The sequence below is a fragment of the Martes martes genome, assembly GCF_963455335.1.
Source record: "Martes martes genome assembly, chromosome: 11".
Lineage (NCBI taxonomy): Eukaryota > Metazoa > Chordata > Mammalia > Carnivora > Mustelidae > Martes > Martes martes.
Window position 1 is genome coordinate 53,954,637 of NC_137899.1, and position 14,562 is coordinate 53,969,198.

Genomic DNA, 14,562 nt, shown 5'->3' on the forward strand with positions numbered 1-14,562 from the left:
GCGGCTTCTCTGACAGTTGCCCAGCTTAATACCCGCTCCCTTTTTGCACCTAAATTTCTGAGCTGCAAGCAGGCAGGAACGCCCTCTCTCGTCCTCTCCTTAGTTTCTCTCTCCTGCTTCGCAGCACTTTGTAACTTCTTTGTTCCGTTTATTAGAAAGGTGACGCTTAAGGTCAAAAGACTCACTGTCACTAGCAAAACCCAGAGCCACCACCAGATCCTGGGAAGAACAAGGCTGTCCAGCCCAGGGCTGAGACTCGGAGAGGAGGCGCGAGAAATTTCAGCGAGCAGCTCCAGCCTCTGCGGACTGGACCAATTCTCCAAGTGTTGGGGAGATGCCGGACGGTCTTGGGGTGGGGTAAAGTGTGAGCTCCTAATTCTACAAGCAACGTTAGCAGTGCGCACCCTCGGAACAGAGGGTGTTGGGGGCGGGGAGAGCCCCCACCCCCACCCCCACATGCTCTACTTTGTACGCTGCAGCTGCCGGGCAGTGAGTATCTCGGAACAAAAGAGCGGAGAGTGCCCGGGTGAGAGGCTGGGGTTTGTGCGCAGCTGCCATTAGTACTGAGCGAGTCTCCATACCGGCTAGGCGAGCGTTGGGGTGCTAGGATTCGGCGAGGAGGGGTAAAGGGAACAGGGGGAGCGATTCTTGTTGAGCAGCTACGCATCAGGAGCTCTTGTGAACGGTGGGCATGACAACTATCAGCGCCAAGGGGGAGAAAAAGAGCTGGAGTGAGCAAAACAAAGAGCGAGTGTGGGCCGCGGTGACTTCATGCCTCACCAATGTCCCGCCCACGCTGCTGCGAGCTGTTGCTGCTGCTGCTGCCGCCGGAGCCGCCGCTGCGCCTGCAGGCGGCCGGGGCTAGGCGCTGGGTAGCGTGGGGCGGTTTCCTAGCAACTCGCGGCCCCGAGCGCGCCCAGCTATCAGCACTTGGGGAGCCCCCCCACCCGGGGGCCGGAGCAGGACCACTGCTCCCCCGCCCCTCGCCAGCCTCGCTTCCCTCTCCTTCTCGCTGGGTGCACCCGAGTGCGCCAGCGGCCGGCGTTCTGGACGGCGGGACGCCTGAGCCGCAAGCTGGGGCCAGAAGGACTAGGGCACGAAGCTCCCGCCCCGCAAGGCCGGGCTACTGCACCCTCGCGGAACCTCCCCTCCTGTGCTAGCGGCCGTGCGCTCCACTCCCGGCCGAGCGGGGAGCTGCTATGCCTCGCTCTGGGTCCGCGGGCGCCGCTGGGGGCTTCTAGGGTGCTGCCGGAGTCGTTTCCCCCAGCTCTTGGCACCCCGCGCTTCCTCGCTCCCCAGCCAGGACATTGCCGTTTTGACTTTGCCCGTGGCTCAGCTGATGAGGCGGCAAAGCTGTAACTAAGTGGAATTGGCCTCCCTGCCCACCTGTGGAAGAAGCTCGCGTTGATTGATGTGCCATCGACTTTTTTCCCCTTCGGCCTCGCCGGCGTCCCCTCCCACAGATGCAGCATCACCCAGTGATAGTACTTTAGGCTGGTTTTTCCCCCAGGCTTCGGGCTTTGTTTGGGTTTGATTCTGTTTGGCTGTTCACTAAGCTGATTTATGCAGCAGAAGCCCCATCGGCCGGAGAGAAACAAAAGCTCTTTTCTTTGTCCCAGAGCGGGCTGCGGAGCCTTCGCTCGCGTCGCCGCCCCGGGCCATTGACCGTCAGAGGAGGTGCTTCTCGCGGAGATCGCGGGACCCGCAGAGCCGAGCTGGCAGGGCCTCTGGGGCCCTGAGATGCCAAGCAGTGTCCGGGCCAGCGTACCTGCACCGCTTGCTCCGAGCCGCAGGGTCCGCCTGCTGGGCCTGCGGGAAACGTCCTAGCGACACTTGGCCCGCGGGCCCGGAGGTGCGCCCAGGAGTCGCCAGCGCGCAGCGGGATAGCAGCCAGGCGGCGGGCGCGGTGCGGGCTGCTTTGCATTATGTGCCACTCCGCCCTGGCTTTTTTTACTGCTGCATTTGTCTGCCTGCAAAACTGCCGGCCAGGTCCTGCCTCATTCCTTCGGGCGGCCTGGGTGTTTTTAGTTGTTCTTGGACTGGGCCAGAGTGGTAAGTTGTTCTGTTTTCTTTTGTTTTCTTCTCTTCCCCAAAGGTCTGGGGCTGTGACGAAGAACATCCTGGCCAGGTAAGTGGCCCAATGTCAGCCTCCATCTGCCCTGAGAACTTCAGAAGGGCGGGTGTGTGGCAGCGTCCTCCATTCAGGCGGCCCGAGGGAGGCCAGGTGTCAAGTACTTCCGCCCCAGAGTGACAGCAATAACATTGTATGAGGAGACTCTGTGTGTTGCTCCCGGATTTGGGGGAAGCAGTAATAGAATGGAAGTTTGGAAAAGTGAAAGGTCATATTTACCTAAGCAAGTTCAGGGGTTCTGCTCCATCCTTAGAGGCATCCTCCTTGAAGGCATCTTTGAGGGCACCCCCATCTTTCTGCATGTGGATCCACCTATCACTAGCATTTGATTCAAGGCTAACGGTACACTGCTACAATGGGAGTGAGTTTTCTGGGTTTGAGTCCATGAAAGAAGAGGATGGCTGCATACAAGTTTCCTCTATCATTGTGCTTAGCCTGAATGAATTAAACACACTTGCAAAATCCTCTTTAAGTCACCATTTTTAAGTCACCAATTTTTCAGCTAAAAAAAAAAAAAAAAAAAAAAAAGCCTAGCTAATTAATCCCTCATCGTATCAGCCCCTGAGACTGAAACCCTGAGACAGAAACCTAGGCCAGGATTGACAGCTTTCAATCCAGGCAAGCCACTTCTATCAGAATTGCCTTGATTTGGAAAGGATACTTTTTTATAATGTATATTGTCCTTATTTTACAAATTAGGACAGTACTTCCCATCCTAAATCACAAAAGCTCAGGTCAAATAGTGTATGAAAAGGTATGTAGGCATTTTGAATTACATGAAAATTTAAGATGGCTGTACTGGATTGTTAGCAAACAGTAAAACATACAGTAAGTAATAGTAGTACTCATCAATCTGGGGTGAGCTCTTCTTAGATTTAAATATAGGCCAAACATTTATTTTTGCCAATGCAATGATTATTGCCAATTTTTTTATTTGCTTTATCTGCATTTAGTCATCAAACCCTTAAATTCTGTTAGCACGTTTCTCTGAACTCGCCTGTTGAAGTAGAGTTGTAATTGTTTTGTAGACCAAAATTTTCTCTTATGCTTCGAATTGATGTGCCATGTTTCTGCCTGAAAAAAGCTAATAAAAACAATCAAGTCATAATCTTACAAATAAGAGTTTCACATGTAAATATCCAGTTAGCTTCACTCATTTGTTGCATATATAGTTGTCTAATATTTGTTTCAAAAGATTTACCCAGTTATGTAAAATGAGAGCAATTAGAGTAAATTTTTATCTTGTGGTTATTTTTTGGCTTATATGTTTATTTCAAAATAAGTGAATTTGAAGGGATAGGAAATAGTAACGTTCATTATCAATTATCTCTTCAGTGGAACTATGCATTGATTGCAGCAGATTTTTCCACTGAGTATAATTCCATCTTGTGTTAATATGTGATGAAGTATTTTTCTAGATTTAGTAAATACACACACATATACACACAAAACTAAAATGATCAAGGCTGTGTCAACAGAGTATATTTTGTCCCCAGTACCTAGACGAAACATGCTACTTGCCTCTAGAATTTACTACTAATAGTATTTTTAAAATATTCATTGTGCTTGTAAAGATCAGTCAAGTTCTCATGCAATAGCATTGTATTTCCATTCAGTAACTGTAATTGGTTTGAAGTAAATACTATGAATGGGCTCCCTTGCACCTGCAGTTGTAAAAAGGGAATGCTTATCTGAAATCGGAACAAGGCATCCTTTTCCCAGTCGCTGTCAATATACAAAGGTTTCTGATGTATACTGGTTTGCATTACAGTTAAAATCATGCAAAAAATTTAAATTATAGCCAGTACAACTCAGAAAATTAGAGATCAGCGTAAACTGTTGTACTTTCATGATATAGCTACAAGTCTCAAATTATATGTCTTCACAGTGCAAATTAGACGCTTAAAGCAGAATAGAAATTTAGGTATCAGTTACAAAAGAAATCTTGTTCCTTTGCTCAGTAGTTTACACCAGGGAAATGTTGAGGGCAATAAAGTCATACACAAGGAACCATAAACTGTACAACAGCATAACTTTGGGTTTAATTTTTGAAGTAGGATTTATAGGTCCCAAATACATAGTGGACTTTTAATAATGAATAAATGGTGAGCAAGGAGGATGTTGTTAATAAATCTGACCATTTTTCTGATTTAGAAAAATGTTTTTCAACTTTCCCTGGTGGAAATCACCAACAACTGGAGAAACAATAACAGTATAAAATGGTTAATGAGTAACTGGAAAACACTAAAGAATACTTAGTGGTTAATATTTGAAGAGTTAATGTAGCAACACTATTGTTTCTGCATTTGCTCACTTTGAAAGGTTGAAAATCTTTTTTTACCTGAAGTTTTATATAGCAATATAAGAGTGACAAATTTCAGAAATTACCATTTACTTTTTTAAAAGTGTTAACTATTATTGCCATTTAATTTTACCTTCTGTCCATAATCAACTATTTATTTAAACTTTGAAATAACAATCAGCTGGATTAGCATTGTTTTGTAACTATAATATTATTTTACCTCAGAACATATTTCATATCACAAGTGTTCTGAGATTTCTTTATGCTTACCTAAAGTAAGAGGATATTTAAGAGAATCAAGGCTTCATTTTTAGAAGTCCAGTCTTCCAAAATATTTGTACAATAAGCATCCAAATTAATTCTATCTTAAAGCAACTGAGACACTTTCTGATAAAAAAAAAAGTTAGTGCTGTGTATGAAATATATGTATTTCATATATATACATGAAAGCAAAAGAACCCATTATGATTTGGAGAAATTCTGTGCCCCCAAGTGGCTCCTTCACCTGTTAACACATTATCAGAAATTTCACCTTGTAATGGATTTCTTTAGATTAAGTACGGTTTTGACAGTAGGTTTCTTTAAATTTTTAACTTTGTATTTGGAAAATTTCAAACTCATACAGAATCAGAGAAAATGGTATAAGGAATCACCATACCCCCATCACCAGGCTTCATCAACTATCAACTCAGGGCCAACTTTTTTCATCTCTTCCCGTACTCATTTCATCTCATTCCCTCAATAAGATTATTTTGAGGCAAATTTCATATCATTTTATCCTAAAATATTTCAGTAAATCAAAGTACTACTAGAGGAGAAACACACTATCATTTGTCTCACAGCATGAATTTTTGAACTGAAATTTAGGGCTACAGGAATGTTTACTATGTTTAAAGGAAGAAATGCAGAAGTGACGAAGGAAGTAAAGACAATGACAGTTTCAACCATTTACTTTTCAACGATTCTGCTATGGCTGCATTAAAAATACTTCTCTTAAAACTATGCATATGTAACAGCTTTTTTGGTATACATGTATATGAAAAAGAAAAAATAGCATGAATTAATCTACTTCCCCAGACAAACATCAATTATTTTATCCCAGTGAAATCACAGGTATAATTTGTTTTAGGTTTCAGTTTTAAGGATTATTCCCTGTGTCTCTGGACTCTTCAGTTTTTCTCCTCTCTACTGGGCCATTTATAGCATATGCATATCCATACATGTTGTAATATCTCTCATCTTCTATTTCTCACTCTCCTTTTTAGCAAAAAATCCTTGAAAGAGTTGTCCATTCTTGCTGTCTCCAATTCTCCTCACCTTCTCTTTGAATCCATTCCAGTCAGGCTTGTATTAATCACCTCTGCAGTGATACTATCCTGTTAATATCACAGTGCCCTCCCTATTGCCACAGCTGATAGCCAGTTTATGGTTTTCATCTCACTGGCCTATCATCTGTCAGCAAGTTGACACTGTTGACCACTCCCTCCTTCAAAGCACTTCTTTCCTTGACTTCCTGAACTCACATTCTCTTGGTTAAGCAAGATCCTTCTCTCTCTTATGTTGGTTCTTCCTCCTGTCCCAACTCTAAATGTCAAAGTGGCTGAGGACTCAGTCCTCAAACTTTCTTTTCTAGATATATACTGAGTCTTCAGATGGACTAATACAGTATTGGGTCTTAAATACCACTTGTATGCTGACAACTCCAGTCCTGACCTCTTTTCTGATCTCCAGAGGGGATAGCAAACAACCAATTGGGCTTCTCTACCATGCATCTAAAGGCAAAATCAACCCTAGTGTATTCAAAACCAAACATCTAATTTTCTCCCCCAAGCTTGCTTCTTTCATACTCTTCCTCATCTCACTAAGTGATCAGCCACACTTCCAGTAGTGCAGGGTAACACTTTGGTGACAACCTTGATTTCTGTTTCCCTCACATTCTACAGTCACTTTACCACCTCCACTGCCACCACTATGGCCCATGCCATTTTTCGCTTGAACTCCTGAATGCCTATTAAACTGTCTTCTCTGCATCACATTACAGCCAGACTTACCTTTTTAAACTGTGCCTCAGGTTCTCTCACTCCTCCCCTCAGAACTCTACACGGTTTCTCATCTATCTCAAATTGAAGGCCAACTCTACATGGTTTCCAAGATCCTGATGACTTCCTGACCTCACCTTCTTACTCACTTTTCCTCTCTCAATCTGTTTTAACAACACTGATTCTTGCTATACTTTGGATGTACCATGCATGATCTTCCTCCAATCATGAACTCACTGTTCCTCTCCCTGGATTGTGTTTCCATGAGACATATTTCTGATTCCCTCTTCTTAGTTCTTCCAGATGTTTATTCAAATATCTTATCAAAGAGGCCCTCTCTGTTCTCCTTATCAACACTATCTAGTGCCTCACCCTGAATCTTTTTTTCTTTTTTATATTTTAGCATCCCTGATATATTATGTATTTGTTTACTATCTTTCTCTCTTGCTCCCAACTCAGCAACTACATTATAGCTTATAAGGGAAGGTACTTTGCTCTCATTTTAGTTATAGAAATACCAGTTATGTAAAAGATGCTCAATACATATTTGTTGAGTGAAAGAATGAATAAGTAAATTTCTTCTCAGTTTTGTCATCACATTCTCTGTTCACTCCAAAATGAGGCTTCATTTATTTTCTATCAACCTCTCTAATCTTTGTAACAAACAAATGAACTGAAGAATCAAGTCTCACTATATTTATTAGATAATAACAGAATCTTCTCCCAGAAGAAAAATAAAGGTATTCTTATATTTAGCATAAACATGAAAAATTTGCCTAATAAGCCGATTTTGCTTTGATTTTTTTTGTCCATTCATATTTGATAAAAGTTGAATTAATCTTATAACTTCTTTCTTTTTTTTTTTTTTTTGAAAAGTATACCCTATCTTCAAGTGGTAGAACCATATATACAGGACTCTAAAACATAGGACTGACCAGGGGCACCTGGGTGGCTCGGTCAGTTGAGCATCCAGGTCTTGGTTTCAGCTGAGGTCATGATCTCAGGGTCCTGGAATCGAGCCCCCTATCGGGCTCTGTGCTCAGCAGGGACTCTGCCTTAGGATCCTCTCCCTCTCCCTCTGTCCCTCCTCTCTACTTGCTCTCTCTTTCAAATAAACAAATAAATATTTTTAAAAAATAAGACTGACCAGGTATAAAAGAGTTATCTGAGAATCACTAGCTGATTAAATTTTTCCAGTGTATGTTTAAGTTTTAAAGATAAATTATTCATTCATGAACATATATACCTGGTAAGCTAATTAAGCCTTAATTAGAGCAAAAACAAAATTAGTTAATTTTAATGAGCAAAGGGGAATTGGGAGGTATTATTTAAAAGAATAAAGGTCATCTTTGAATAGGTTTTCATGTAGGCAATAACAAGATAAATACAATAATTAGTTCTCATTCCAATTTTTTTAATGAGGCATGAGAAATATGACATAGCAACACTAGATTGCATTTTCAATTTTCTTATTCCCCATTTTGAATGAAACTTTTCTCAAAACAAATAAAGTATTTGAGATAACCTTGTCTTTGTTGCTCAACAGTTTAGAGACTTTTCTGCCACCCCTGTTAAATTTGACCTATCCAGGTATAAATAATTGGGTGTTAAATTCCTCACTTTGTTCACCAGCACCACCACCCACACAGTCATTTTAGTGTTCACTAGTTGGGTGTCAGAAGGTATTGTTTTGATCTAAGTTTATTTAGACTCTGAGAAACAGGAGCCAATCCTCTGCAGGGCCCATCAGTTTTCTTGAAAAGTAAAAAACCATTTGTTATGTAGTCTTTCTCTTGTTTGTACGTAATAAGCTAAGATGCTCAAAGCATCCCCCTTGAAAATGCCTGTTGTATAACATTCTGTCATTTAAATGGTGTGTTTTGCTGGTTTGGGAAGTCTCTTTGAGTAACTCATATAAAAATGGTGTGTTACTTGTGATATTATTGAATTTTACCTTATCAAACTGACCTAAGGAAAAAGTCTTTTTATATGTTCATCAAATAACCTAACAACATTCATAACCGGTCCTGTACTGTATATGTCTAAGTCCTTCTTGGTCCTCAAAACTAGTCCCTGTTGCAGTCCAAATCTATACATTTAGACTTTTGCCAACATGAGAATGCTGAGCCCTGTGTATCTTCTCTAATTATATATGAAATGCATTCTGTAAGCTGTATATTGATTATAAAATAAAAGCAGACATAAAATTAATATTTTGTGATGATTCACATTGCATTTTATTAAATTAAACAATTAAATTACTGAGTTTAAGTAGGTGACTTATTTGTTACTCTCTAAAAATGTCGTTTTTCCAATTATATCCTAAAGAAGTCATGTAAGTGTGACTTCTATATGTAGTGGAAAGAAAGTATAATGTTCATGTCATGTAAGAAACACTTGGGTAGGGATGCCCGGGTGGCTCAGTTGTTAAGCATCTGCCTTTGGCTTGGGACATGATCCCAGGGTCTTGGGATTGAGCCCCGAGTCGGGCTCCCTGCTCAGCGGGAAGCCTGCTTCTCCCTCTCCCACTGCCCCTGCTTGTGTTCCCTCTCTCACTGTCTCTCTCTGTCAAATAAATAAATAAAATCTTAAAAAGAAAAAAAAATGAAACACCTGGATAGCTCTCACTCTATACCACTCACTGATCTGATTCACCATATTAATTGACTCTTCATACTAATATTTTAAGAGAGGTAGAATTATCATCTCTGTTTTGGAGATGATGAAACCGAAGCACAGAGGAGATAATTTGCTCAAAGTCACCTAGTTAGTAAGTCAAAGAGGTAAGATGTGAACTATCATGTTGCCGCCCACCTTCTTCAAAAAATTTCCGGATGTTACTCTAAGTTATACATTCACTGTGGCTATCAGATGAAGGAGGACCTTCACACACTTGTGGGGATTCCTGAGTCCAACACTGTAACAATGTTCCTAGCACAGAGTAACTAGAGATGGGAATATACTGATTTGTGAATTGGGGGCATAATCAAAGCATACCTCTGGTGGAAGCTCCCAAGTGCCCCCAACTCATCTTAAATATGCCTCACTATGGTTAGTTTCCTATCATAGTGAGAATGGAGAATGTGGCTTTATGGGAGTAACCTGGAATGTAACTATGCCTCACACAGGATTTCCAATGCATTACATATGTGTATGACTTGTTATGAGAGAGAAAGAAAAAGGGACTGACCTACTAAGTATTTGGTAACCTGTTCAGTCAAAAGTGTTCAAAGGGACAAAATCACGGTATATGAGTCAGACTGCTGATCATCATAGGACTTGTGACATTTCTACCAGCTTGGAGGTACTCTATTATAGCTTAATACTCTGTATTGTTTAATATATTCATATTATTTCGTCTCCATGAGTTTTTACTGAAGTGCGTAATTCTTTGGCTGTTAAATATTTGCTGTGATTAGCCATGATTAGCAGTATTGGTTATTTAGTGCATTTCCAGTATGTACTTGGCTAAAGGAATATACTGCTACGTTTTCTTCAGGCATAAGTATTTTTTGTTGATTTTTTTTTTGCAATTTTATATTTTTATTTGACAGTCAGCAGTTAGTCTTCATCCATATTGACTATATGGATTTTTGAAGGCTGTGACAGGTAGATGGGTAACCAGCAACATAGAGCTTAATTAGTGAATCTTTATCCTTAGTGTCTGGACAACCATATACATGTTCAGTGTAGGACATATCTTATTCCTTTGATCCAGAGAGCTCTCTTGAGCCTGGTGTCAATGCACACATCTGGAGTTCCCTTTTCCTTCATGGAAAATTTCCAGGCACTCTTTGAGTGCCTGAGGGGCACGGTTCTTAAAGTCCACTCCATGGATGCACTTGTGAATGCCCTTACTGTATTTCCTGGTCACCATCTTGTTAAGGGCAGAACAGCCCTTCTTATCCTTGTCAGTCTTCTTCGAGGGAGCCATCCAAGGAACACAAGGGATTATGTTCCTTCAGGCAGAAGTTTGATGCTGAGACATCAAAGGCTCTACCTAAGCACTAGGAATACAGTAAAGTGCAAAACAAAATTCTTGCTGTCATGTTGCTTACATTCTGATTGAAGAGGACAAATAATTGTATTATGCATGTGCTTATATGTATATATAAACATATGTATGATAAAATACATATTTTATACATAAAAATGTAACACATATTTTGTCACATATGATATGTATATGTCATATACACACACACACACACACGGTAAAAAGAAGAAAAATAGAGCAGAATGAGAAATTGCCCTGAGAGAGACAGAATGAGATACACTGCTATTATATATGAGAGTCAGAGCAGGCTATTTTAAAAAGATGACGTTAAACTTCTTAAATTGTTTCTTTCTAGGTCCATTTAAGGCATTTCACAATCTTTCCTATGGTTCAGCTCCTCTAAAAAGGAGGGAAAGGTATGTTAGGATTTCCAAGTTGATAACAATAATAGGAATTTTCTTCTCCTTTGCTATTAAAGGTGATCAAATTCTCACTTATGGCTAGGAAGAGAAAAGATGTAAAGTAGTGAAGGGGTGACAAGATGACAAATAAATGGGTGAGACTAGGTAAGATGTTTTAAGGAAAATGGAGATTTTTTTTTTTTTAAACATCAGCTCTTCTTCCATAATGGTTTCTCAAATTTATCTCCTCTTTTTAATACAATGCCACTAGAGTGGAGAAAGACTGACATATCCTTCATTCTATGGGCTTCCTAACTGATCTCCACCATTTCAAATCTTTGTCCACATTTTTCCTTCCTATGGGTCCCAGTGTCTTCAGGCTATTCCACATGGGAGACAAATTCCTTCCGGAGCAGCTCATGCCTAACCCTTTGAATCCTTGTTCACATCCCATTTCCACACCCACCTGTGACCTTCTTAAGAGAGAAACTGCAGGGCACCAGAGTGGTGCAGTGGTTTGAGCAACCGACTCTTGGTTTGGGCTCCTGTCATGATCTCAGGGCCTTGAGATCCAGCCCTGCATTGGGCTCCATGCTCAGCATGGAGTCTGCTTAAGACTCTCTCTCCTTCTTTCCCTACCCCCTTCCTCTCTCTCTCTCTCTCTCTCTCTCTCTTAAATAAATAAATATTAAAAGAGAGAGAGAGAGAAAACTCACTCTTGGTTCTGTGTCTCAATGCTTGGCACACACTAGGGTCCTAATAAACTATTTGATATAAATGACTCAATGAATGAGGTGAGGATAATAGTGATTAGCTTAAAATTGGATATCTAAGCAAATAAGCTTCTTTAACTCTAATCCTCATTAGAATTTGAACTTTAAGAAATAAAGTTTTCTTTTAAAAGTGAGTTCTAGGGGTGCCGGGGTGGCTCAGTGGGTTAAGCCTCTGCCTTCGGCTCAGGTCATGATCTCAGGGTCCTAGGATCGAGCCCTGCATCGGGCTCTCTGCTTGGCGGGGAGCCTGCTTCTGCCTCTCTCTCTGCCTGCCTCTCTGCCTACTTGTGATCTCTCTCTCTCTCTCTCTGTCAAATAAATAAAACAAAAAATCCTTTAAAAAATTTTATAAAAAAAATTAAAAAAAAATAAAAGTGAGTTCTACTATGAAAGTTTTGATGCCATGAAAGACACTTGTTTCTGCTTACTCAGTCCACCCAGAAAGCAGTTTCTTGGCTTTATAGGAAAATCTTTAGCAGAGATCAAAATAGAGACGTCATAATTTTATAAAATTGTTTTCCTTTTGAATTTCCATGATAATTACTTTCATTGTTGACAATTAAGTATAAAAAATAATCCTGATCCTTTACCCTCAATCTGTATTTTAAAATTAATTCTATTTAAATCATACAAAGTGGAATTTATAGTCATTTAACCAAATACTAAAATGGTATTGAAGACAGACCGTTCTAATCCATTTAATCATTCATTCAGATTTTCTTAAAACATCTATAGCTTTGTGTCAAGCACAGTTCTGGGTTCTGGAGGTAAACAAATAACAATAGTGAGTAGTCGTGAAGTATTTTCTGTATGCTGGGTACCCTTCTGTACATATAGGGTAAAAATATGCCCACAACCCTCTGAGGCATGGGCTTTGGTAATTCCCATTTTATAGTCAAGCAGACTAATTAAAGAAATATTGAAAAACTTCTTCAAGATCTCTTAGCTAATAAGTAATGTGACTCCACACCCTCAATCATTACAGACTATCTTCCAGGGGTGAGAAGAGTCCCTCCTCTGGCCCTCCCCACAGTTAGGTTATCCATGCTATATGACTCTTCTGGCTTCAGTGCTCTACTAGATCATCTCCAGGATTCTCTGCCCAAACAGCCCCGAATTACTTTCAGGGCCATCCTGTGGGTAGACTGTGCCACCTGTATGCCAAACTCCAAGAGAGGGGAAGTAAACAGAGCTTAGAAATGCACACTGGAGTGTCCATGCTGGCCAGTGATAGGCTACTTGCAATGCAGAATAAAACTAGAAGTAAGAGAGAAGAGGAGCAGATCAGGGGCTGGAGGGGTTTTACACACTGCCAAGTTGCCAAACAGAAATCTAAAGAGTCTAAAATTCTAAATTCAACCTGGCTTTCCAGCACATTATCAGTGTATATTTATCAAGATAAGAAAATATAACTTATTTTAATGGTTTTTTTTTCAAAGATTTTATTTATTTATTTGACAGAGAGAGACACAGTGAGAGAGGGAACACAAGCACGGGGAATGGGAGAGGGAGAAGCAGGCTTCCTGCCAAGCAGGGATCCCGATGCAGGGCTCTATCCCAGGACCCTGGGATCATGATCCCAGCTGAAGGCAGACGCTTAACGGACTGAGCCATCCAGGTGCCCCATATTTAATGATTTCTTAGCCTGGGTTTTAACTGTTAAATATTTAGTCCTGTTAGTCCCATCACCATTTTTACTCTTGCTTTGGGCCCTAAAAAAGTTAAGGACAGACTTGTATAGTAATTTATATATTACTCTAGGGAGAGTGATAAACAATGAAAACACGAGTGCTTATTGCATAAGAAAAACCACCTCATGTCAAGGTGCTTTTATTTGTCAGTAACTAAATGCCTTTTGGTAAACTCTAAGATGTGAACAGATTACACTGAATCCTATTTTCTTGCAAAGAAAGTTACAGTAAGGGTCTAGTGTATGCATATTTTTTATTTAGTTTTTCTTTTTTATTTCCCCTTATTAATTTAAAATATGTCACAGAAAGGAAAATTTTACTTACATGAATTAGCCAAATTTGGCTGAATTATTCAGCTGGCATATATTTAATACCTATAAGTGATTGAATAGGTAAAATAAACATTTCCATACTGCTTTCATGGATTAAATTCCTATTTTTCTCCTTAAAAATCAATCTTAATGTGGCCTTCTTTCTGTTTTCAGAGTAAGTAAATTAGTATAGTTTCTGTATCAAAGAAAAATAATGGAAGTCAAAATGGTTTTCATTGGGATTTTATAAGTTAATTAAAACATTCCTATCTTTCAGCAAAAGTACTGGCTGGGACCAATCATTTGAGGAAACTACAAACATTGCCACTAATATTAAACAGACTTATTAAAATTACCTTCCCAGGATGCCTGGGTTGTTCAGTTGGTCAAGCATCTGCCTTTGGCTCAGGTCATGATCCCAGGGTCCTGGGATAGAGCCGCACAAGTCCCACACGTCCCACATTGGGCTTCTTGCTCAACAGGAAGCTGCTTCTGCTTCTCCCTCTGCCTGCCGCGCCCCCTGCTTGTGCTCTCTCTCTGAGAAATAAATAAAACCTTTAAAAATAAATAAGTAAATAAAATTACCTTCCCAAAGTCATTTTTTAAAAGTTCCCAACTAAAATTAGTTTAGGAAATAAGGATAAGATAATTAAATTAGAATTGCCATGTTAAATTATAGTGGTCTTATTGTATATATACTCAAGATGACTTCTAAAAGTGCTTTTGAGTGCTTGTTATTCAAAGTTCATAAATGTTCATATTTTAGAACAACATAGAAGATTTTAAAAAGTGGGGGTTCCTGGGTGGCTCAGTGGGTTAAGCTGCTGCCTTCAGCTAAGGTCATGATCTCAGGGTCCTGGGATCTAGTCCCGCATTGGGCTCTCTGCTCGGCAAGGAGTCTGCTTCCCTCTCTCTCT

General features: G+C 40.4%; 1 protein-coding gene across 1 annotated transcript in view; it reads left to right on the forward strand.

The window, feature by feature from the left end:
• Nucleotides 1-1,925: 1,925 nt before the first annotated feature.
• Nucleotides 1,926-14,562, forward strand: part of ITGB8 (integrin subunit beta 8) — a gene marked incomplete at its 5' end in the record, with an annotated part of 75,577 nt that continues 62,940 nt past the window's right edge. Inside the window, one exon of the mRNA XM_080818837.1 lies at nucleotides 1,926-2,052. Within this exon, the coding sequence (XP_080674963.1) occupies nucleotides 1,926-2,052 (127 nt within the window). The remainder of the gene's footprint in view (nucleotides 2,053-14,562) is intronic.